The sequence below is a fragment of the Canis lupus genome, chromosome 17 (assembly GCF_011100685.1).
Source record: "Canis lupus familiaris isolate Mischka breed German Shepherd chromosome 17, alternate assembly UU_Cfam_GSD_1.0, whole genome shotgun sequence".
Taxonomy (NCBI): Eukaryota; Metazoa; Chordata; class Mammalia; order Carnivora; family Canidae; genus Canis; species Canis lupus.
In genome coordinates this window covers 58,281,180-58,306,477 of record NC_049238.1, presented here as the reverse complement: position 1 = coordinate 58,306,477, position 25,298 = coordinate 58,281,180, and the positions used below count along the sequence as shown (strand labels likewise).

Here is a 25,298-nt window from a genome sequence, read left to right as displayed (position 1 = left end):
AAACCAAAAAGCTTTGGTACAATGAAGGAAACCATAAACAAAGGCAACCTACTGAATGTGAGCAAATATTTGCAAATCATACATCTGCTAAGGGATTAATATCCAAATAAGGAACTTACACAATATCTAAAAAACAAACAACCTGATTGAAAAATGAGCAGAGAACTTGAATAGACATATTTTCAAAGAAGACATATAGGTGATCAACAGGCACAAGAAAAGATGCTCAATATCATTTACCATCAAGAAAATGCAAATCAAAATCAAGATATCACTTCACAACTGATATTCATTCATCAGATTGGCTTACACCAGATTGGTTATTATCAAAAAGATAAAAAATAACAAGTGTTGGTGAAGATGTGGAGAAAAGGGAATCTTCACCCACTATTGGTGGGAATGTAAATTGGTGCAGCACTATGGCAAACAGTATGGAGATTTCTCACAAAAATTAAAAACAGGGATGCCTGGGTGGCTCACCAGTTGAGCATCTGCCTTCAGCTCAGGGCGTGATCCCAGAGTCCCGGGATCAAGTCTTGCATTGGGCTCCCTGCATGGAGCCTGCTTCTCCCTCTGCCTATGTGTCTGCCTCTCTCTCTCTCTCTGTCTCTCGTGAATAAATAAATACAATCTTTTTAAAAAATTAAAAATAGAACTACCCTATGATTCAGCAATTCCACTTTTGAGTATTTATCCAAGAAAATGAAAACATCTATTTGAAGAGATAAATGCATCCCTATGTTCATTGTAGCATTATATACGATAGCCAAGACTTGAAAGCTAACTATGTGTCCATGGATAGATGAATGGATAAAGAAGATGTAGTACATATATTCAAAGAAATATTAATCAGGCATAAAAAAGGATGAAATCTTGCCATTTGTGACAGAATTGATGGACCTAGAGGATATTATACTAAGTGAAATAAACCAGGCAGAGAAAGACATACTGTATGATTTCACTTATATGTGGAATCTAAAAAAAAAACAAAACAAATCAACAAACAAAACAAAACAGAAGACTCAGAGATACAGAAAACAACTATCGGTTACAAGAGTGAGGAAGGGTTGGGAGGGGCAAAAAAGGTGAAGGGAATTAAGAGGTATAAACTTCCAGTCATAAAATAAATAAGTGATGCAGCTGTAATATGCAGCATAGGGAATACAGTCAATAATATTGTAATAATTTTGCATGGTGAAAGGTGGTAAGTAGACTTATCAGGGGGATCATTTCATAAAGTATAAAAATATCAAATCACTTTGATGTTCACCTGAAACTACTGGGATATTGTAAGTCAATTATACTTCAATAAAAAAAAATAGTACGGAGAATTCTCATATACCCTTTACCCAGGTTCCCTAATTATAAGATTTCATATAACATTACAATAACTACCAAGGAAATTAACATTGATACAATTCTATTAACTAAACCACAGACCTTATTCAAATTTCAACAGTTTTCAAACTAATTCCCTTTTTCAAACCCAGGATCCCATATTGTATTTAGTTACGTAGCCTTACTCTCCCCCAATCTTTGTCAGTTCTTCAGTCTTTTGTTCTTTCAGGATCTTGACACTTTCTTCTTCTTTTTTAAATTTAAATTCAATTAGCCAAAAAATAAAAAATAAACTCAATTAGCCAGCTTATAGTACATCATTAAGTCTACTGATCTTGACACTTTAAAAAGAACTAAGTTCCATAATTTTAAAATTTATTTAATAATGATTTTTCTTCTGTCACAGGATCCCACTCAAAATAATTACCCCTCATCATTAGGCTCCTTTAAACTTTATTAATTTTATTTATTTTTAATTTAAAAAAATTTTATTGGAGTTCAATTTGCCAACATATAGCATAAGACCCAGTGCTCATCCCGCCAAGTGCCCCCCTCAGTGCCCATCACCCAGTCACCCCAACCCCCCACCCACCTCCCCTTCCACTACCCCTTGTTCATTTCCCAGAGTTAGATGTCTCTCATGTTTTGTCATCCTCACTGATATTTTCACTCATTTTCTCTCCTTTCCCCTTTATTCCCTTTCACTAATTTTTATATTCCCCAAATGAATGAGACCATATAATGTTTGATAGTTTCTCAGACTTTCCTTGTTTTTGATGATCTTTACAGTTTTGAAGAATACTACTGGTTAAGCATTTTGTAGAATATCCTTTACTGGTGAGTGTCTGATATTTTTTCTCATGATGAGGGTGTACAGTTTTTCAGGAAAAAGATCACAGAGGTAAAGTGTTATTCTCATCACATTATATCAAGGGTACATGCTACTGACTTGTCACTGATGATGTTAATCTTGATCAACTGGCTGAAGTTGTGTTTGTCATGTTTCTCTAATGTTAAGTTATTCTCCCCCCTCCCAATATACTGTACTCCTTAGAAGGAATTACTATACTCAGCCTACACTTAAACAGTTGACAGTTATGTTTCATCTCTTTGAGGGAAGGGTATCTATATAAATGTCTTAGAATTCTTCTGTATGGGAAGAATTCTTCCCCTTCTACTTGCTGATTTAATTATTTCTTCATATCAGCATAGACTCACAGATATTTATATTATAACTTGGGTTATAATCCAATACTGTAATATTTATTTCATTGCTCATATTATTCCATCTTTAGCCATTAGGAGCTATTGCATTGGCTCCTCTGTCCCTGTGACATATCCCCAACTGTTTTTTTGTGTGGCATTTGTTTGGTTGGTTGGTTGGTTTAAGCACTTCTTCACTTTCTGGCACTACCAGATGCCCCAAACTTATCTTGTACATTCAGTGTCCCAGTCCTAAAAGCAGCCACTTCTTCCAAGAGTCCTGGTTCCTTTTATTAAAGAATGGTATGAGAAGCCAAAAACTAGGTGCTAGGTGTGCTCGTAGCTACTGGGTGTCATTTTTTCTCTAGGCCCTTCAGAGGACAGAGCTTGGAATAATGTCATCAACTAACTATAACTCAGGATTTAGTGATGACATGCATAATCCTCTATTTTACATATGACAAAATTTACAATTAGAAAGATAAGGGTACTTGCCCTAAGTCAAACAATTTATAATTAACAGTCTCTTTGTACCAAATCAATACCCATGTGGTGATATATGTATTAAGTGCTCAATCAATGCCTGCTAACTATGATGTTAATTGAGATACTAATTCTTCAAATAATTTAAGTTTACACTTTCGGAAAAGGAAATTTTCAGTGAATGTTTAGCCATAAGTGTCACTATAAACATTTATGTGTCCATAAATGTCAGGTTTAGACACCTACTTGGAGTCATAGTCATTCTTCACTTGGAGATTTCAAGATTGTGAGCAATTCCAGAGCAGGGGCTGCCTAACATAGCCCAGCAGGTACTAGGCCCTCATCAAGTTTTCAAGAAATGAATGAAGTATAAATATCATTTAAGGAAATGCTGGCTATATATTTAACCAGAGCCTTATTTATAAAATGAGATATAATTATCTGTCCTGTCTACTCTCACAGGGCAATTTTGAGATTACAAGATAAAATTCACGTGCAAATCCTAATTATGATAATATGTGAGGAAAATTCTGGACCCTTTAATTTGGTTCCTCTTCCTTTGGGTAGACAGAATATAAGAACTTACTACTGCTTCTAGGCCAGAATAAGATTATTTTAATATAAAATAAAGCAACCACAAAAGACTCCAAAAAGCCAAAAGAATCTTGAGAAAGATGAACAGAACTGGAGGTATTACATTTCTTGATTTCAAACTACTGTAATCAAAACAGTAAGTACCTACATAAAAACGTAGACACAGACCAAAGGAAGAGTAGAGAGCCCAGGAATAAACCCACCTATATATAGTCACCTAATCTTTGACAAGGGCACCAAAACCACAAAATTCTGGGAAAATCTCTTTAATAAGTAGTGCTGGGGAAACTGACTATCCACATACAAAAATGAAACTAAACCCTTACCTTATCACTCACAAAAACTAACTCAAAATAGATTAAAGATTTAACACCTGAAACTATAAAACTTCTCAAAAAAAAAAAACATAAAGGGCAGACTCCTTGGCATTGGTGTTGGTAATGATTTGGATTAGATACCAAAAGCAAAGGCAATGAGCTAAAATGAGCAAGTGGAACTACATCAAACTAAAAGCTTCTGCACAGCAATCAACAATATGAAAAAGTGACCTATTGAATGGGAGAAAACATTTATCTGATATATAACCATATATCTGATATATCTCACAAGGGACTAATATCCAAAATAAGGAATCAAACAATTCAATAGCAAGAAAACAAATAATTCAAATAGAAAATATGCAAAGGTCCTTAAGCATTCTGGTCATGAATTCCAACGTCAGAGTTGGAATAATTCCCCGTACCAACAAGCAATTTTTAGGATGCTAGTTGTATGTCTCACAATTCAACTCAATTCTGACATATATCTGGACATGGTGTCTGATCCCACAGCTTAAGGGCTCTTTCCTACAGAAGTGTCCCCAACCCCCATATGCACACATTCCAGACACCAATCTCAAGTCCAAGTTGTCACCTGGGTTTCTGACCAACAGGTTATAGATTGGAAGTTCCTAGACCTCCTCTTTAGGTTCCATTAATTTGCTAGAGTGGTTCACTGAACTCAGGAAACCCATTTATTCACTAGATTCCTGATTTACTATAAAAAGATATAACTCAGGAACAATAAAGAGATGCACAGGGCAGGTATGGGGAAAGGGCGTGAAGCTTCCATGCCCTTTCCTAGCTCACCACTTTCCCTTGAATCTCCACATGTTCAACCTGGAAAGTCTTCAAATCCTGTCTAGTTTTTATGAAGGCTTTATTACATAGGCATGATTGATTAAATCATTGGCCATTGGCAATTGATTCAACCTCCAGACCCTCTCTACTCCTGAAGGTCAGTGGGGTGGGACTGAAATTTCCAGCCCTCTAAACTACCCAAGTTGGTCCCTCCTTCTAAAAGTCACTTCGAAATAGATCTGCCCTACGACCCAGCAATTGCACTGCTGGGGACTTACCCCAAAGATACAGATGCAATGAAACACCGGGACACCTGCACCCTGATGTTTATAGCAGCAATGTCCACAATAGCCAAACTGTGGAAGGAGCCTCGGTGTCCATCGAAAGATGAATGGATAAAGAAGATGTGGTCTATGTATACAATGGAATATATATATATATAGATATAGATATATATATATGGATTATATATATATACGTAATGGAATATTACATATATATATAGATATATATATATATATCTATATATATATATACGTAATGGAATATTACTCAGTCATCAGAAGGGATGAATACTTACCATTTGCACCAATTACCATTATCAATGTAACTGGAGGGTATCATGCTGAGCAAAATAAGTCAGTCAGAGAAAGACAATTATCATATGGCTTCACTCATATGTACAATATAGGAAACAGCACAGAGTATCATAGGGAAGGAAAACTGAATGGGAAGAAATTAGAGAGGGAGAAACACCATGAGAGACTCTTAACTATAGGAAACAAACTGACAGTTGCTGAAGGGGCAGTGGGGGGCAGGGCATGGGGTAACTGGGTGATGGGCATTAAGGAAGGCATGTGATGTGATGAGCACTGGGTGTTAAACACAACTAATAAAGTGCTGAATGCTAAAAAAAAAAAGAAGAAGAAGAAGAAAAAAATAGTATTAAATTTTCATTTCTTATTGAGGTATAATTTTTTAAAAGATTTTATTTACTTGACAGAGAAAGAAAGCACAGGCAGGGAGAGGGATCAGGAGAGGGAGAAACAGGTTCCCCACCGGGCAGGAAGCCCAACTAGAGGTCCTGGGATCATGATCTGAGCTGAAGGCAAATGCTTAACCGACTGAGCCCCCCAGGCACCCCTCTGGTATAATTTTTTTTTACAATAAAACTCACCCTTTTAATTGTACAGTTCTGTAAATTTTGGCAGACACAGTTCTGTCGTTCCCCGCCCACCCAAATTCCCTCCTGCTCTTTGTAGTCAACCCCTGCGCTCCCATCCTCAACTTCTGAAAGGCATGGTTCTGTTTCTGATCCTCTGCTTTCTACAGAAAGTCATGTAAATAGAATCTGGCTTCTTTCACTCCCCATATACATCTGTAATTCATCCATGTGTGTATGGAGAGTTTAATCCTTTTTATTACTGAGTAGTTTTCCATTTACAACTATGCCACATTTTGTTCATCGATTCACCAGGTGAAGCACATTTGTGTTGTTTCCATTTGGGAATAAATATGAATAAAGCCACATATGTTTTATACAAATTAAGTTTTGTGTGCAGGTTTTTGTGTGAATCCACATATGTTTTATACAAATTAAGTTTTGTGTGCAGGTTTTTGTGTGAATCCATCTTTATTTCACCTGGATAAATACCTTATTTTTTTTTTAAGATTTTATTTATTTATCCATGAGAGACACAGGTGGAGGGAGAAGCAGGCTCCATGCAGGGAGCCCAATGTGGGACTCCATCACACCCTGGGCTAAAGGCAGCGCTAAACCGCTGAGCCACCCAGGCTGCCCCTGGATAAGTACCTTAGAGTGGGATTACTAAACTACATGTTAAGTGAACGTTTGACTTTATAAAAAAATATCAGGTTGCCTTTTGAAATGTAAATCACCAAGATGAGATATCCTACTCATCCCTGACCACAAATGGGAGGGGAAATGGGAATGTAAACCTCCAGATGCCTAATCTAACCCTGTCATCAAGTTCTGTAAAATCAGTATACTCTTCTCCCATTTCCACATCTTTAACTCTCAGAAGGACACCTTTAGCAGTGTACGTAAAAGCTTACTGTGCTATGATGCTTCCCACGCTCTCTGTTATTCCTCTGTTTATCAGGCAGAAGGGCTGATCTGAGAATGAGTGGCATGAGACACAGTAACATCAAGAGAACCCCCACAGGTTACTTTGTTACCTCCTTTTCCTTCCCTCTTAAAGGAAAGAGAAAATACTGGAGTGACAGCAAACAAACAAAACTTGGGACTGGAGAGAAGCAATTAATCCATCCTACAGTGTTAATTACTGTAGGATGTTAATTACTGTAGGATAACAGTGTTAATTACTGCCTGAATGTGCAATATGCATATAATTATGCATATTATACATAGTTGCATAATGCCTATCCATATATGCAATATAATATTAACTACTGACTGACTCATAAATGCTACTAGAGCAAAACAATGTCATGGGTAATCCCCCAAAGGAGATGACCCAAAAGTCATTTCTATTTAGACAAGAAGTTTCTTTTCTTAATAAGTTTTCCACTCGCCAATATAATATCTGGTTTGCTTCTGCTATGCTGATTTGACTACTGTAAGGACCTATTTATTATTTGGCATAGAGAAGCTACCCTGTGGTTAGAAACCTGAATAATACACAAGATTCAATGTATTACTCCCTTCAGAGGCCTTGCTGCAGAGTGCAGTGGAAAGAATGAACGGAAGTGGTAGAGAGGGGAACAGTAGGGACCAAAAAGGAGGTAACCAGGCAGTGGAGATTTTGGAGGGAGGAGCAAAAGGTCACAGTAAAAATGTTATCCGCAACATTCTTTTTTCTGCAAACTGTCTTTGGTTAAGAACCAGAGAATCTGGGATCCCTGGGTGGCACAGTGGTTTCGTGCCTGTCTTTGGCCCAGGGCGCGATCCTGGAGACCCGGGATCGAATCCCACGTCGGGCTCCCGGTGCATGGAGCCTGCTTCTCCCTCTGCCTGTGTCTCTGCCTCTCTCTCTCTGTGTCTCTATGAATAAATAAATAAAAATCTTAAAAAAAAAAAAAAAAGAACCAGAGAATCTCTGAGTTTACTAGGGCAGAGGAAAGACAAAAGGCAGAGAAGCGAATTTGTCAAACCTAAGTGTATGGTTTTTTTTTTTTATGAAAAATAAGCTTTTCAACAAAATAAAGCTGTTCATTCAAAAAGGGTGGCCTTGTACGACGTGGCATTCCCCCATCGCTGTTTGTTTAAGTGGTATTATCTTGTTAGAAATGTAGTAAACGGTATTATACCCTTCACTGTGCAAATATTTATTAAAAGCTTACTCCGGACAAGATGCATGCAGAACAGGAAGAGGAATCAAAACTAGACTTGCTCTCTGCCAGCCTTCAAAGCAGTGCTTGACACTTTAATATGTATACACATTCCCCTGAGGATCTTGTTAAAATGCAGATTCTGATCCTGTAGGATAGAGCCTCAGATTCTACACTTCTAGCCAGCTCCCAGGTGATGGCAAAGCTGCTGGTCTGTGTCACACACATTGAGTGATAACGGTTTCCGCTAGGGAATCGGAAAAGCACATAATTATAACACAAAGAATGAATTAGTAAATACCATACACGTTCCATTAATCATCAGCAAAAACCTAGATCCGTTCCAACCCGAGGACAATCTCTGTCCTTTTCTGCTCTCACTGTTCCTTCTCTTCTTGTTGGTCTTCCTCAAATGGCATTTCTTTTGGGGTTGCTCGTTGCATTCGCGGTTTCTTAGCTCAGAATAGCTTTCTCCTCCTCTTCAGACCAGTTTCACGCATCTGTCAAGGTTTCTCGCCTAATTACTCCTTCCTCACTGGGGCCCCAGTCGAGGCTGCTCCCCACCGCAGCCAGCTGGAAGGTACCTCAAGCAGTCGCCACTACTTCCTTCTGATTCCAGGAGGAAATTCTGTTTCTAAATCCCTGGAGGAACCCACCTGTCCGGGTTGCCCAGAGAACGTTCTGTTTAACCTGAAGCCCGGTGAGGCGGGCGGCAAGGAGGCAGCGCCGCTTCTCCGGGTACGGAGCGCCTGAGGCCGGGAGGCGGCCCTGCGGTCCCTGGAGCCCGTCTGCTCCGGAAGGCCGGCCCGCGGCTGACCGCGCCAGGGTTTCTGGGTCGGGTGGGCGGAGCCCGCGCCCCGCCCCGCCCCGCCCAGCCCGAGGCCAACGCGGAGCGGGCGCCCCCGCCTGGCGCGAGAGGCTGCCCACCACCGAGGCGGCGGCGGCGGCGGCTAGAGAGGCCGCGAGCTCGGGAGCCGTCGCCGCGCGGCCGTAGGGAACGCGCGCGGGGCGGGCCTGGCGCCCCTGGCCTCGTAGCCATTTTAGGAGGAAACCCGGATCTCCAGCCCGGGGCGCGGCTTCAATTTCAATAACTTTATTGGTGGACGTAACCGCAGAACAGCCATCTCGCGAGTGGCTAGGGGAGGAGGAAGAGCATCGCGGGAGGTGACTGGGGTGGGGGCTCCCCCGGGCAGTGAACGCGGGGATGCGGGGAGTTCCCCGAAGCGGGTTTCCCCAGCGGCGGGCGTCGAGAGGCGGGTGGCGGGTGGCGGGTGGGGGGTGGGGGGCCGCGGGCGCTGCCGGAGGCCGAGGAAGGAGGGGACCCCGGGCACGGCTTCCCTGGGGCGGGGATTCCCTGGCCCGGGTCCCCAGGCGCAGGGGCGGAGCGGGGGGCGTCCCTGACGCGGCCGCCGGGTGTTAAAGCCCCGCGTGGTTCGCCCCGGCAGGTGGCCCCCGACTCGAGCTACAGCCATGGGAAACACCACCAGCGACCGGGTGGCTGGCGAGCGCCACGGCGCCAAGGCTTCTCGCGCCGAGGGCGCCGGCGGCCACGCGCCGGGCAAGGAGCACAAGATCATGGTGGGGAGTACGGACGACCCCAGCGTCTTCAGCCTGCCGGACCCCAAGGTGAGTCTCCCCGCGCGCGCCCCGGCGGCCCAGCCCCCCTCCCCTTCCGGGCTCCTCCTCATCCCACCGACCTACGTTACGGTTTTCTGAATTAAAGGGATGGGGCTGGGGAGGGGGGGGGGGGGGGGGGGACGGAGATGTTGGAGGGTAACTGACGCCTGCGGCGCTGCCTCGAAATACTATAGAGGCGGGGTTTCTGTCGTTCGCCTGACCTGCTGGCCATATTTTTACGATGGGGACTGTAGAGTCGTCCCCCCCCCCCCCCCACAACGCCACACACACACACACACCCATCCCCGGTTTTCCGAACAGGCAGGAGCCCTCTTGGAGAGTAGTGATGAGTTTATGGGTTGTAAACCCTATAGACCCTGGTAGAAAACTTCAAAGACGGTAGGTTGCCTGAGTGGCTGATCATCTGAGACAGTTTCTCAGGTTTACCCTGAGGTAGGCAAACGAATTTCTTTTTTTCTGATAACCTGTAGGTATCAGTATCATTTTTGCTCCTCTAAGAACCCAGCACTTCGGATCCTCTTCCCCTTTGGCAGGATTGTGAGCAGCAGCCACTTGCCTATTTGATACTTTCTCCTCGTCTTGGAGATCAGTACAGGACTTCCTTTGGCTGACTGCTCAGTTGTTCATCTCATCCTTTATATTGCGGTTGGCTGAGGTGCTTCCTTCTTCACACCCAGCTACTGGTCAACTGGGAGAGCAAACGATCCAGGATTTCTCCTCTTCCAGTAGGAATTCGTGATGTTACCATCGCTGAAAACGGACAACCCGCAGCTGCCGGGCAGGCAGACCTTGCTCTCAAATCCAAGGACTTCCAGAAAAGCGGCAACTTGTGCCCACCCGTAGATTAGATGGAGTTGACTGCAATGGGATTACCATCCGAATATTTCTAGTCCCATTTAGAGCTGTCAGCATGAAATAACAATAATCCCTCCAGGCAGTCCGAGTGGGAGGAAGTAGAAAAAATGGAGGGATTGAGGAGATTCAGGTGTGTTTGATGTTTTTTTTTTTTTTATCACTTCAAACCTTTCACCAAATTGGGGTTTTAGGGAGTAAAGAAATGATTTGCCCCATTGGTAGCACATGAAATTTGGATTCTGTTTATTTTCTTGAATCCCAGTTGAAAACATAACTACAGAAAAAGAAGTGAAGGTGGTTAAAAGCACCATCTTGGGGTTTCGTCTCCATTCCTTTCTTCCTTCTCCCACTTTAGAACTTCTTTCTCAGCATTTGGGCCATCTAGCCAGTCATTTTGAATTTCCTTAGAAGCTTTCTCAAGGTGATCCACCTCCTAATTTTACCCTTTTCCTATGTCAATGACTCAGGATTTAAGTACAGTGTATTTGTCAAACTCTGACTGCAATAATTGGTGTGCTGAATAAAAGCCAGGTTGCTCCATCTGAAATGGAGCCTATTTTGGTTCCTTCCTTCCCTAACCCCAGTCTTGCCATTTGTGAGTAAGAAAATTGGTTCAGATAATTCCTAAGGTCTCTTATACATGTAAAATTTTATAGTTCTCAATCTAGTCTCTTTACTTCTTCCTTCATTGTTTTACTTAAATATTTTCAAACTGTAGTTCTCATTGTTTTGCCTCTTTTCATAATGATTTTGCTGACAATTTAACTTGGAGTAAATGGTCTTTCTGCTAGTCAGCTGCACTCAGGCCTGCCACGGAAATGTCATGTCATATGTGGAAGGGCTTTCTTCCAAAGCCGGGCATGTTAATAGTTTGTAGCTTTCAAATTCGAAATTGAAAATACTAAATCATCAAAGTGACTCATAGAAACAGTGGCAGTGGGGTCAACATTGCTTCAAATGCCAGTCCTCTTCAGTGGACTAGGTCAGTGGTTCTCAACCCTGTTTGCACATTAGAATCACCTAAAATTTGTTTAAACACTGTATGGAAAATTAGAGACATTTTCCATGTTTCAAAGTAGTTAGAGTAGTATAGTAAACTCCTATATACCCATCACCCAGTTTAAACAATGATTAAATTTGAACAAATTTATGTCATGCCTATGCCAGTCCACTTCCCCCTACCAAATATTTTGAAACAAATTCCAGACATCCTATCAAATATTATTTTATCTGTAAATATTTTAGGATGTATCTGTAAAGTTGAGGTTTTTTCCTTTGTTTAACATAATCACAGTAATAATATTCTCTGTGAAGCTTTTTAAAAACAGGTTCCTAGGTCCCATATGTAAACCAGAATCTGAGTTATTCTTAGGCATATGTAAAAATTTTTGTAATTCTAATGCAGCCAGTCAGACAAAGGTGCATTCCTTTAGGAATATGGAGATCAAGGTTTTCACTTAAGTCACTTCCTTACATAAGGTGAGAAAGTCCCTTCAATTCTCTGTTTACTTCAGTTTATGCTGTTACTGGTGTCTCATTAGTATAGTTTTGAGGAATATTGAGAGACAATATGGAAAGTAGACTACCTTAGCCATTTTGAAAGTAAAGCCCATGTGAATAAGTTAATCCTTTTTTTTAACCCACATTATTTTATTTGGTGACATTTTGACTTGATACAGTACAGTCCTATTTACCGAAGTCATTTAAACCATTCTGAAGTGGGGATCAGTAGACTTTTTCTATAAGGGACCAGACAGTAAATATTTTAGACCTTGTGGGCCATACAGTGTCTATCACAACAGTTTGGCTACTATAGCATGAAAATAGCTGTAGATAAATATGTAAATGAGTGAGTGTGGCAATTTTCCAAGAAAAGTTTATGTATAAAAGCATCTGGCTCACTGACCATCTTCTGCCAACTTTTGTTCTAAAGGATGGTAATGAAAATAAACTAAATAAGGAGTTCATTTGTTTTTTCTTTTTAGAATCCTTACAGACCTCATTTGCTATTGAAACGGCTTTTGTTAAAGGAAGCTTCCTTAAACAAAAGCCATGTTTTTGATCTGATGTTTCTTGAGGGTCCAGAGTTTTCATCCTCACTCCTGAAATAATTAGTATATACCTGGCAGGAGTGAGCAAGATTTATAACCACTTCTCAAAATTTAAGAAACCAATGATACATGATTTTTTTATGCTTTTAATGTCCTTTTGTAACCTATTAGCTAAAATGAAGTTTATTAATTATTTACGAATTACAGTATCTCTAACTTGCCGATAATTGAGAGCTGATCATACTTACGTATGAAAAATACATGGCCGAGTTCATTGCTTTTTATGGAAACATACTTTTTTTCTTATTTTTTTCTCTTAAGAGGTACTCAGAAGTATATCATAATTGCCTGCCTGTGGGTTGATCTGGTAACTGGGAGTAAGCACACCCCCTCCCCCAACTTGTTTTAAAGGGAGATCCGAAGGCTCTGAAAGGGTGAGTGATACATGCAGACTCTAAAGTTAGGTTGTGATTTGGTCAACCCCTGAGCATAAGCTGTTTGACCATTTGGGTCCTAGATGACTTATTTTTCTATAGTTTGTTCAAAATCTGATTCAGCTGCTAATTTCAAGGATTATTGATTCTTACCAGAAACATAGCACCCCTCTCTGCCCTAGGGAGGAGAGTGACCTTTTAAGAATTCCTGGGTCACAATTTAGGGATGACCTAATCCTTCTTACAGCTCCCTGGGGACAAAGAGTTTGTATCATGGCAACAGGATTTGGAGGACTCCGTAAAGCCCACACAGCAGGCTCGGCCCACTGTTATCCGATGGTCTGAAGGAGGCAAAGAGGTCTTCATCTCTGGGTCCTTCAACAATTGGAGCACCAAGATTCCACTGATTAAGAGGTGAAGACAAGTGTTCTTGGTTGAGTCTACAGGGTCCAGGAGTAGGGACCTGATTTCCCTTCTCAGGAGAGAGACCTGGCTGGACTACTCCTCTTCACCAGCTAGGGACTCTCTCTAGAATATTTTCTGTGACCAATAACTACATCTGTGACCTTTTTTTTTTTTTTTTTAAATCTCAGTGAGTCAGAGATGTTTTACTGATTGGAATATCATTACCTCAGGGGAACTTATTCACTTTGTGGGTACATTCTTTAGGACTGTGTTAACACAAGTCCTGTCTATGCTTGTGGGAAGTCATCTGTAACTGGCTGAGTCCACTTGCTGTGACTTCTGCACTAAAACAAAACACATGATGTTCTAGGTAATAATGTGAATTGTTGCTTGTAGAGCAATAATGAATTACTTGTTAATCAGAATGGCTCTTCATTTATATATAGGTCATTTTTTCAGAAAAGGCTCACCAAAATTTGGAAGGGGTATCTTGAGGCACTTCTGTATTCTGAAGCTACCTGCTATCTTATTTACACTTGTGAGGGATCTGTTCCTAAAGCAAATTAGTTGCACTAAGGTGAACCATTTTGGGGGATTAACATCTATTATTCTTTTCCAGATATTAATTAAGAACTAAAGTTATTGGGATGGGCTGGCAAATATATGCTCAAGGTGATACAGATAAGGAGAATGAGTCTATAAATTATTTTTATTCCATGGGTAACAATCGCTTAGGATTGTGGGAGATCATTGGTATGAAGTTGTGAATGTCTCATGGTTTTTATATTTGCATTCTGTTTTCTAACAGGAACTTGGCCTGTTAACTTTGTGTTTTCTTCTGTAGCCATAATGACTTTGTTGCCATCTTAGACCTCCCTGAGGGAGAGCACCAGTACAAGTTTTTCGTGGATGGACAGTGGGTTCATGATCCGTCAGAGGTAAGGTCTTGATCTCCAAGGGTAGCCATTATCTTAACTATGTTCTTTTGGCTGTTACTCCCTTTGGTATCAAACATCATTCCTGTCAGGATTGATGGGCTCCTACACTGGAGGATTTCTCTCTTGATTAAAGATGGAGGTGCTAAGTATGATCATTTTTTAAAATAGGAGAGTTAGATGGAAGCGATGAATTAAAACAGGGTTTATGAATGTTTTCCATTCGTTGTTTCAGCCTGTGGTTACCAGTCAGCTTGGCACAATTAACAATTTGATCCATGTCAAGAAATCTGACTTTGAGGTGTTTGATGCTTTAAAACTAGATTCAATGGAAAGCTCGGAGACATCTTGTCGAGGTAATTTTGTAGTATTTGCTCTTTCTTAATGTGTTTTTCTTACAATGCAAGTTTTTTCCTAAGAGTGGTTTTTGTCTTCATTTTCTCCTCAAGAATCTTCTGAATCATATATGCGTTATATGTACATATATGTATATTTTTCCTCTAAACATTTAGATCTCCTTCTCTGAGAGAAAAGAAATCTCAGTGTATTTGATTGAAAAGCTTTTTAAAAAGATTTCATTTATTTGAGACAGTGAGAGAGAGCATGAGCTGAGGGAGATGGAGAAGGAGAGGCAGACTCCCGGCTGAGTAGGGATCCCTATGCAGGTCTCTCTCCCAGGACCCTGGGATAATGACCTGAGCCAAAGGGTAACTGAGCCACCTAGGTGCCCCATGATTTCAAACTTTTTAACTAGGATCTACAGCAAGACATTTGTTTTACATTATAACTCAATTCTCTCTCTCTCTCTCCCCCCCATCCATCCCCCCACGCCTGTAACACAAGTCTCAGCAGAATGTGTGTCTTTGTTACATGTGATACCCCCTTTTTTTTAAGGGATTTTCTTTAGTTTTTCTTAAAAAAAAAAAAAAGATTTTATTTATTCATGAGAGACACACAGAGAGAGAGAGAGAGGCAGAGAGGCAGAGAGGCAGAGACACAGGCAGAGGGAGAAGCAGGCTCCATGCAGGGAGCCCGACGTGGGAATCTATCCCAGGTCTCCAGGATCAGGCCCTGGGCTGAATGTGGCACTAAACCGCTGAGCCACCCGGGGTTGCCCCATGTGATACAGTTTATTTTCTATTTTTTCCTTTCTTTCATGAGCTACCAAAGTGCTTTATAGTTTAAAAATCTACTTCTGGTAATATTTCAAGTTTTCATTGACCTTTTGACAATTTACCCAACCCAGGCTAGTTTTGTTTAGTTTGCCTTGTTTAGCTGCATTAGTTTAATCCTGCCAGTTTGATAGGTTGGCTGGCAGTATATTTTTATTTAGTCCTCTAACTATGGCAGCCTTTGGGGAGAAAGGGTTACAAAAACCCCACAACTCTGTGGTGTATATGTTAACTGAAGTTTTGTAAGTTTTGGTTAAAAAAAATGTTCTTGGTAGAGGAAAAGACCTGTATCCTTTGGTTTCTCCCAATGTTACTTTTCCATGGCTTTCATCACATTTGCTCCAGCATCAGAAGAGTGATTTGCTAACCACATCCACAGTTACCATCTCAGTATGCGACATTAAAGGCTATAACTATCTAAAGAACTGGGCACCTTATTTCCAGTGAGCACACTTTGCCTTTGTGTGTTCAAAGCCTGCTACTCACTAACTTTGAAGTCATAGACTGGTCTTCAACCTTTCTGGTTCTCAGTTCCGTATCACTAAAATCAGAGGCTTAGAATCACAGTGATTCTCAGCTGAGGAGACACAAGCTTCAGTGGAGCATATTAGAATCTCAGGGCACAAGGGTGGTTTATGCAGCTTCTAAAAGACCAGCAGTATAGTAATTGTTTGTTTATGAAAATCATGCAAATATTTTCATCATATAAGCTCAGAAAATAAAGGTGAACATTCTTCTTGACTGGTGGGGCAGTGGTTAACAAGGGTTTAATTATACTGAATTAAATGATGAGACCACTTGCAGCTCTACGTTTTTGCATTATATGATTCTGGCGAAGCAACTGGTGAACAAGAGATATAGAATCAAAATTATATAGAAAGAGAACTAGCATACTTTGGATATTTCTCTCTTCTCTCTTTCACCCAATTTCCTGATTTACTTTGTATCTGTATGGATTTAACTATTTTGGACTTTTCATATAAATAGTATCACACAATATGTGGTCTTTGGTGTTTGGCTTCTTTCACTTAGCATGTTTTCAGAGTTCATCCATGTTGTAATATGTATTAGTACTTCACTCCTTTTTATGGCTGAATAAAATTCCACTGAATGGATATGTGATTTTGTTTATCCATTCATTAACTGATTGATATTTGGATCATTTCTACTTTTTGTCTAGTATAAACAGTGCTCTTCTGAACATTTGTGGTCAAGTCTTTGTGTGGACATATGTTTTCATTTCCCAAGACTATGACTGCTTTATTTTAACTTTTGGAGGAATTACCCAATTGTTCTCCAAAGCTGCTACACCATTTTACATTCCTGCCAGCAATGGGGATAGTAAAAAGGTTCCAATTTCTCCACAGCCTCACCACCAATTATTATTGTGTCCTTTATCATAGCCATTTTAATGAGTGTAGAGTGGTATTTGATTTACATTTCCCTAACAACTACTACATTGTTAGTAGTCTTGTCGTCATTGTTGCAATCATTGTAATGTCAGCAGTCTTAGAGTTGATACCCTTGTTGTTTGTTGCTTGGGTGGAAAAAAGGAAAAAACTAATTTTTTCACATCTTTTGACAGTTTACAAAGCATTGTCATATCTGCTAACTCATTTGATTCCTGTAAAAACATTGTGAAATAGGATAGGGATTATTATTGTCAGTTTATGAATGAAGAAACTGACTGTAGTAAAAGGACTTGTCGCAGGTTATACAATTGATAAATAGAGTAGCTCTTCTCTGAACCTACGTCTTTCACTCCTCATCTCCTCCTCTGACCTCCACATCATGTTGCCATGTTGAAGAATTTCAGGGTCCACGTTCAGGATAACTCAGACTCTTTCTTTGTCTTACATGGTAGACCCAGCAGGTTACAAGTATATGATCGATGACTTCTACCATATTTAATATTAGCTGCCATGTAGTGACAGTTTTTTCATACATTTTTACTGGCTCTCCAATTTTCTCTTATATTTGGATAAATATCTTCCAGACCTTTCCAGCTCTCCCCCAGGGCCTTATGGTCAAGAAATGTATGTATTTCGATCCGAGGAGAGATTCAAATCCCCACCCATCCTACCTCCTCACCTTCTTCAAGTTATTCTTAACAAGGACACTAATATTTCTGTGAGTATCCTAAGAGAATTGCTGGGGCATGTTGGTGTTACTAGGACTGTTTGAGCCAAAGTTAGTAATCCTAAAGGTTGGGATTATTACAAAGCTGTGTTGAGAATATAAATCATACATATCAATAGCATTAAAGATTCCTTTTTCCAAGTCTGAATTGTGACTTGTCCAGGTACTGATATCAAAAGTCATAGTTATCGTCTGGGCCTAGGCCCAGAGCCATGGATTGCTAGAATCAATTTCTGGGACTTCTGTTCCAACACAAGATAAGGCACACTCACCATCTGGGGATATACAAAAGGAGTATAAGGGGTTTGGGTTGGGTTTTTTTGGTCCATATAATTTACATCTCTAGTCAATTTACTTGATTCCCACTAAGATTATTTTTTGCCTCTTAACACAAATCTATATATGTTGTGGTCAAGATTTTTGTTTTAGCTCTGTTAAGGGAGATAAATAGAAGCGAAAGTACAGAGTTTCTGCCCTGGACTCAGAATTTCCTAATTCTCTGTAATGAGAACATAATGATTGATATATATTAGGTTGAGTGTATTATTTAAAAGAAATACATATTCTAGTATAGAGTTTCTCAACAGTTCCAAAGAGCTCTAAGGAAGAGTAAACTGTTTGCTTTAAAACTGTGCATTTAACCTTAGTCAGTGATTTTTTTTTTTTTTCCTCCTTAGTGTGACCCAGCCTTGCTTCCTGAGCCCAATCATGTTATGCTGAACCATCTCTATGCATTGTCCATTAAGGTAAGTGGTGGGCCTGGCTCTTCCCAAAATGGGAAGGCAAGGGTAACAGATGTTCTCCGGTGGTTACTTGCCCTGCTACCTCACTGATGCTAAAGCTGGCTGTAATGGTCAAATTATAGGAAAAGAAGTTTCTTTTTTTTTTTTTTAAACTAGTAGATGGGTTTTTTGTTTGTTTGTTTTTAATCTTAGTCCCTATCCCGATGTTCTGGCTAGCTGAATTGCCCTGTGACTGAATGAACTTTTTTCTTCCTGCTTTCTTTTTGGATAGCTATAACCTTTGTACGACCTACTCAATTAAATTAGAGTTCATTAGCACTAGGATTTCATTTGCAGACAAAGCAAGTTTATCCTCTAGTTCAGAGACTGCTTGAATGTGATTTAGACATTTGACTTTTAAAGGTGGATGTGAGCTGCTTTTGGGTTCTTCAGTCATATACACTCACTGGCTCCATCGTTTTCTGCACCAGGTAAAGGAGAAATGTGACCAAATTTGCTCTGTCCCCTCCAATTCTAGAGTCCTTTTTAGTTTCTCTCATGCTTTAGAGTCTGGGTTGAAAATACACATTCAATCTTGTCATGTTTTTGTGGTTTGGCTTTTGGAATGAGGTTTTATAGCTCATAGGTTTATGAGCTCTGTAGTTACTGGACTAGGCTGATTATCATCACAATCACCTGGGAAATTTGTAAAACTACCATTCAAAGCCTACCTCCCCAGAGATTCTGAATAAGTGCATCTAGGATGGATCCCCAGTAATTGTTTTTTAAGCTGCTTATATTTCTTAGATGTGCATCCTGATTAGAGAGATCACTGATAGAGCTATCTTTAGCAGATTATGTAGTACTTTTCAAATATATATTACTGAATTTAATTTTTGTAATAACCTTGTGGGTAAGTATTATTTTTAACCCCTGTTTTATAGATAAAAGAAAATAAGGCTCAGAGAAGGTCATAATGCCAGTAAGTACCAGAGAGAGGACGGAGGTCCTCCTGTCCTCATTCCATGTTCTTTCCTAGAGATCACTGCTTCAGGTCTTTCCAAGTAGGTCTTTCTTTCACCTGCTTCTCATCTCTATCAAACCCTACCTGGAGTTGAATTTTTTACCTGCCTAACTTCTGTCATATTTAAGCTATGACCAGCATAGTCTGGTCATAGAAGGTTAATCTGAGAAGCATTCATTGTAGATAATACAGCATATGGGAAAATGGGAAGATGCATTGGTTTCTCAGTTGGATTTCCTGGAGCTCCGTGGGATCAGACTGATTATTGCCTCCTGTAACTGCTCCTTGGCTATCAACTGATACTCTCACAGGGCTACCATCTCCCATGTCATACTCTTGAGCTAACACAGCCAGGAAAAGAGTACCTCTTACTCTTCATATTGGTTCTAACCCAGGTCCAGGTCTTGATTACTGTGATTCAGCTTGGCCTTGACCCATTCCTGGTTCTGTCAGATTGTTTAGGCTGTTTGGAGTTGATCCATCGGATTGAGTGTCTTTCCAAAGAAGTTTTTGGGGTCCATTTTGTTCAAGGATGTAGAGGGATTCCTGAGTCTCCTTTTGATTAGAACGAACTTTTTAAGTCCATCCCTGGTATTAAGTGGAAATCAGACCTGCTTTGGGGCTTGGAAATGGGTGGGGAGGAAGGATCACTACCATTTCTTCTCATTGCATTTTAGACTTCCTTCTAAAAATTAATGTCAGGATATTTTTTTTTTCCCATGCTAGTTTTAAGCCCAATATTCAATTTTGAAGTGGGGAAAGAAGTGAGGTAGGAGACTAATATTTCTTCACCTATTATGTGTCAGATACTGTGCCAGATACTCTCATATAATCATCAGAGCCACCTTCATGGTAGGTGTTGTCCTTTGTCACGATGAGAAAAAAGGCTTAAAGGCATAAGTAGATTACTCAGGGCCACAATAGAGAAGTCAGGATTGGAATTTAAGTTGAATTGACTCCCAAACCAACCTGTTTCTGTAATATCAACTGTCTCTGTTAAATGTGACAGACTGAGGGACTGATGGCTGGGGAAGAGCCGCTTATCATCCGAACTAACGAATTAGCTGCATGTTTTCTTTCCCTTGCAGGACAGTGTGATGGTCCTTAGTGCAACCCATCGCTACAAGAAGAAGTATGTCACTACTCTGCTGTACAAGCCTATCTGAAGGGATCCCTTCCTGGCTCCCAGGATTTAAGAGAAGCACCTCCCTTGCCTTTCTGGACTGGATCAGTCTTACTTAAGACTGGAAGGCTAATTTGCTTTGAGGCTGATATGTGTGTTTCAGAGCCTTTGAGTAGGATGCTCTGCTTTTGCATTTGATTGCAGACGAGAGCTTTATGAGTTCATGGAATTTATTTTTAAGAAAAAAAATTATATATATATATATATAGACATATATATATACATCTATGAGAGGAAAGTTAATGGAAGCCTCCTAGCTAGATGTGTTCTCTCTGCCTATGGGGCCTCGCCAAGACCAGTTTGGGGGAGCTGCAGGAAGAACCATTAAAGGAAGCTTTTTTCCTAGAATGAATGAAGAGCCAACTCTCAGGATCCTTGTTGGGTAGAGATTCTACTGCTACCTTAGCTTTCCAAGGGATGGGCTCGTGCCAGACATCTGCCCTCCTTTCAGGGGCAGCTTTTCTTGCATGGGTTCTCTGTATTCCTAGAGTATGTGGCACAACCTGTGCTTTTTATACCAGATGCCCCGCAGGAACCCTTTTTCTTTTCATTTCACTTCACTTGTTGCTTTGATAACCTTCAGATCATTATCCCTTTCCTAACACAAAACTCACTGGCAAGTGACCCCTTCTTCCAAAGCTATGTGAGACGTGACCTACAGCACAGACTAGGGCTGACAGAAAGTCTCCTTTTCTGCCCAGCATAGGCCTGGGCCACTTTGTTACCACTTGTTTTAATTCCTAATAAGGAAAATATGTCTCAGCATTATAGGAAAGGCAGAGTGCAGAAGGTTGACTTCCTTGTTTTAGCTTAGTGCCATCATGGCTCAGGCTGTCCCAGCGCATTCCCATAGGTTTTCCCACCAGGCCTGGCCCTGCTTCCATATTTTCTTTCACAGATAGCATTGAAGGTAGGAGTGATACCAAGGAAAACTTTAATGTCTTTCATCCTTGGGAGATTTTTATGTGCCTACATTTTTCTTTAATTAAAAAATGCCTTTTCATTGTTCTTAAGAGACCGAATAGGAAAATTTTAGGCTCTTGATAAATGGTTCCCAAGATTTTCTTCAACAAGAAAGTAGTAAGTAGTCAAGCCTTCTGCAATCTGACATTAATGTGGCCAACCCTGTGCATGTCACTATGCTGAACACTGTTCTAGATACAAATTCAGGCTCATTTGGTGCCCCTAAAAAGATCCTTCAACTTAGAGACTCAATAGGCCAAGAAGCAAGAAAATCCCCCCAGGATTCCTAACCATGAACATTATTGCTTCCCTGCACCAAGTACAAACGGGATCGTTTTTTTTCTTTTTTAAAAGTGTTTGATGAAGAAGTGGGGTCAATGATTTTCATTTGTGGAATGAAAAGTAGCTATCCAGTCCAGTCTTGGGGTTCAGAGATAAAACTTTTTCCCAAGTATCTGTGGCTCTTCTATTACAGATAAATGCAAATCAAAACACTTAACACTGAAGGAGGCCAAACTTGATGCTCGATAGATACCTGGACTGTTAGGATGTGTCCAGCCACACCAAAAGGGCGCCCATAGGTCAGTTTAGCTACCTCCTGTCTTTCCTATTCAAAGCTGATTATACAGTTGTCTTTGGGTGTGTAGACCTTAGATGCTGGGATGGAGGCAGTAGGGCACTGGGGTGGTTTTGCTGGGAATGTAAATTGCTGAGTGCTTTGAGGGTTACCTGATGAGAGTAGGTACTGCTTTAGCCACTCAAGGACCCTTCTGCAGTAAAAAGCTCTTGTGGGAAACCTTTTAGGGTCCCAAGCACTTTTTGAGTGGTGTGTTAAAAATCCAGGCCGAATCCTAATGTACTCTCAGGATCTACATTGTCTTTAGTTATACTATTGTTTTTTCCAATACCCATTAAATAAGTGGGCTACTTAGGAGAATTCAAATTCTTGTTACATGGAGGATTTTGTTACACTACTATTTCTTGTCAACAGTATTGAAGTATAATTGCCTATGTGTTCTGTATTAAAATTTTTACACAGATGTATCAGTAGAGTGGGACAGGAAAAGTTTCTCAGGCAAGAGGCTTCTGTGAACTAGCTCTGGCTCCAGTGACACTAGGTCTTGGTGCTTGTAGTCTTCATATCTTCCAAATCTGGATATGTGCAAAAAGGGTCAGTCTTCTAAATTCTTAGGTAATCTCCCAGCCAAATGTGAAATGAGCGCCTACCAGCCAGTATAGAAGAAGACTGGCAAAGGCAACTGGGTGATGCCTCCTTCAGCACTGTTCCTTCTCTGCCCTGCTAATATACCCTATGGCCCTGAGAAGCCCTATCACACATAGTCTGTCCCTAAGAAACAGTTCCAGAAGGTAGAGAGGGAAAGAGGAAGGTAGCCCAGAGTATAACCAACTCATTCTTTTATGTTAGTTAAAGGGATAGTTTATTTTCTGCAGAAGAGAGATTGGCAGATTTTGAAAATGAATAAAGGCAGAAAAAAAAAAACCCTGCTCTTTTAGCCTTTAAAAAAAGTTTACTTTTCTGTGGGTTTTTTTGCTTATAGGAGTTTCACAGAGTCAAAGAAGAGTTAGAAAATCACTCTTTAGGAGGGCTAATCCTTCAAGGACTACAGCATGATTTGGGGGTTGTGGGGAAAAGGAAGAGTGACTGAGCTGAGGAAGATACTAGAAAATTAAAGGCTTAACTCAGAACTAAAAATAGCCTTTTTGTTGTTGTTAATTAAATGAGATATAACATACTGGTATCCTTGTATCTCCGTGTACAGAACCTACTGTATAAAGCATCCCATTGTCTCTTTTTCCTTGTCTCTACCCTTTCTTCTATATTCTGCTTTACCTTCGTTTGTAAAACTGACTTTACTAGAGTCTCAGGTCAAACATTACCTAAAACAAATGTTAGTCATTTTGCTGATAATGGTCATGGTTATTAGCTTGCATGAAGCTTAGAGTTGAATGGGATTGGGTCACTCTGTAACACCCACTATGGGCATACCTGGCCTTGAGTGTTGGCTTTTTTTTTTTTTTTTTAACAATGCTTATATGGTAGAGAAACCCTGTAAAAGAAGAATCCAAGAAGAGATTCTGAGAGAATCATACAAACCCAGGCCTCCCTACAATTATTTCTTGTCTCTTGTATACCTAGTGGATCTGAGATAAAACCTTTGCAAAGTGTCAGTACTCTGTGTATGCTGCTAAAATGAAGTTAAGTTGGAATGAAGTGTTACCTCCAGACTGTGCTTATATTAATCTGGGTATAAATGAAGGAGACATACTAATGATAGAAATCTCTGCTTCTAACTGGGGAAATAGGGCTTTTAAAATTTTGACCTCATATGCAATGATATGCAATAGTCTATGTTGTATGTGTTTGCAAAATATTCTCAGAGATTTCTAAGTCCTCGTGTTCTAGTGATTCGGGGCATAGGCTTATGAGCAGATAGCACAGTTTGTTCGCACATTATTTGGGCTCATCCTTACAGCCAAGTCCTTGTGGTCTTCTATCAGGGACTGCTAGCTCCATGGGATAGAGCACCTGGGAGTGGTAGGGGTTACGGAGACTCTAGATCTAGGCATTTGTTTCTCCATAAGCACCCATCATAGTGGAAGGTTGAGGGGCTCTTGTTTCTGCAGTGAACCCAAATTTTTGGAGTAAAAGGGCCAAATCTATTTTTTAAAACTATAAGAAGAAGGAAAAGAGAGACAGAAATCTCAAGAGTCTGTTACTTAAGAAATCCAATTCTTAGCAATGGAATCCCTATAGGATTCAAATGTGGACTTTGTCTTGATTTGCTTTTCTCTATTGTGCTTTGAAGTGATTTGTTTCATTAAAAATGAAGTCTTTTATTAGTTCCAACACTAGTTGGAGTTGAATTAATCGTGTGTAGCACAGTGCTTTTGCAGTAAGATTGCTGTGAAATGCCAAACACTGTGGATTTTGTAGTCAGGTTAAATGGTCGAAGGATACCTACCTACCATAAGTATTATATTATGTATTTGATCAGATCATCTTCTTTTCTGTTCCTATTCACTGAACATTTACCTTACCTAGGTTACAGTTTTAGAACAGCCAAAGTTCACTGATGTCAGTTAGTCCTAATCTCCACACTGGGCCCCATATGTGAGACTTGTTTGAATTTTGGTAGATTGGAGGATGCTAGTTATTATTTCACTGAAGCATTTTGGATGAGTGCAGCTCTCATAAAAGGGGAATAAGACTATAATTTGGAAGAGAATTAAATACGTGAATCCTCCTTTAAATGGTGCTTTTTGTAACCTTTAAGTGCTGAGGTACAGAGCTGCTTCTCAGTATTCCACAAAGGATTGGCATACAAGAATGGATTTTAAAGCTTTTCCCCAAATGTAATTTGTTACTGGACTATGTGATGTAACACATACAGAAATGTGAGGTTTTTTCCCATAAAACTGTTGAATAAAGTATTATACAGCAATAATACTTGAGTTCTTCATGGGTCACTAATTATATTATAAAGATCTATCTGCTTTGGTAGTCTCAGAACCACACAAACACCTCTGGGTAAAGAGAGAAGTTGTAGGTGTAGGACACAAATCATCCATCTGCTACTTCTCCTCTTTTTGTTCCAGGCTATGCCATTATTAACTAAAGGAATGCAAACTCAGTGATGTGAAATTTGGCATGTTCTGTAAATCTGCATACTTAGCTGTTACACTGTGCTAGATTTGCTGAGACCCTAG

At 40.2% G+C, this 25,298-nt stretch overlaps 1 protein-coding gene and 1 long non-coding RNA gene across 7 annotated transcripts; one reads left to right on the top strand and one right to left on the bottom strand.

Moving 5' to 3' along the window:
- Positions 1 to 1,309: 1,309 nt before the first annotated feature.
- On the bottom strand, positions 1,310 to 8,860 carry LOC102155935. The gene is made up of 3 exons (XR_005372700.1): positions 8,705 to 8,860; positions 8,061 to 8,295; positions 1,310 to 1,587 (listed from the first exon to the last, which is right to left on the bottom strand). It is a non-coding gene; the product is annotated as an uncharacterized LOC102155935 (long non-coding RNA).
- A 185-nt stretch (positions 8,861 to 9,045) lies between these two features.
- PRKAB2 (protein kinase AMP-activated non-catalytic subunit beta 2) lies at positions 9,046 to 25,038 on the top strand. Of its 6 annotated transcripts, XM_038561970.1 has the most exons (10): positions 9,047 to 9,212; positions 9,494 to 9,674; positions 13,274 to 13,440; positions 14,276 to 14,369; positions 14,602 to 14,722; positions 17,535 to 17,668; positions 18,355 to 18,423; positions 18,823 to 18,890; positions 19,344 to 19,381; positions 20,512 to 25,038. In XM_038561970.1, the coding sequence occupies exons 2-9, from the start codon at positions 9,519 to 9,521 to the stop codon at positions 19,345 to 19,347; spliced, it is 813 nt and encodes a 270-aa protein (XP_038417898.1). In that variant the 5' UTR covers positions 9,047 to 9,212; positions 9,494 to 9,518; the 3' UTR covers positions 19,348 to 19,381; positions 20,512 to 25,038. The 6 variants fall into 6 exon arrangements, 5 of the variants coding, with proteins under 5 accessions (XP_038417895.1, XP_038417897.1, XP_038417898.1 ...); XR_005372699.1 differs by lacking the exon at positions 18,823 to 18,890 and having other exon boundaries at positions 9,046 to 9,212; positions 19,344 to 19,463; XM_038561967.1 differs by lacking the exon at positions 19,344 to 19,381 and having other exon boundaries at positions 9,046 to 9,212.
- The last annotated feature ends 260 nt before the right edge of the window (positions 25,039 to 25,298 follow it).

Coding starts and splice junctions, on each gene's coding strand:
- PRKAB2 (XM_038561969.1), top strand. CDS start 9,519: ATGGGAAACACCACCAGCGACCGGGTGGCTGGCGAGCGCCACGGCGCC. Junction 17,669..18,354: donor ACAAGGACACTAATATTTCT/GTGAGTATCCTA, acceptor TTTCCTCCTTAG/TGTGACCCAGCCTTGCTTCC. Junction 18,424..20,511: donor TCTATGCATTGTCCATTAAG/GTAAGTGGTGGG, acceptor TTTCCCTTGCAG/GACAGTGTGATGGTCCTTAG.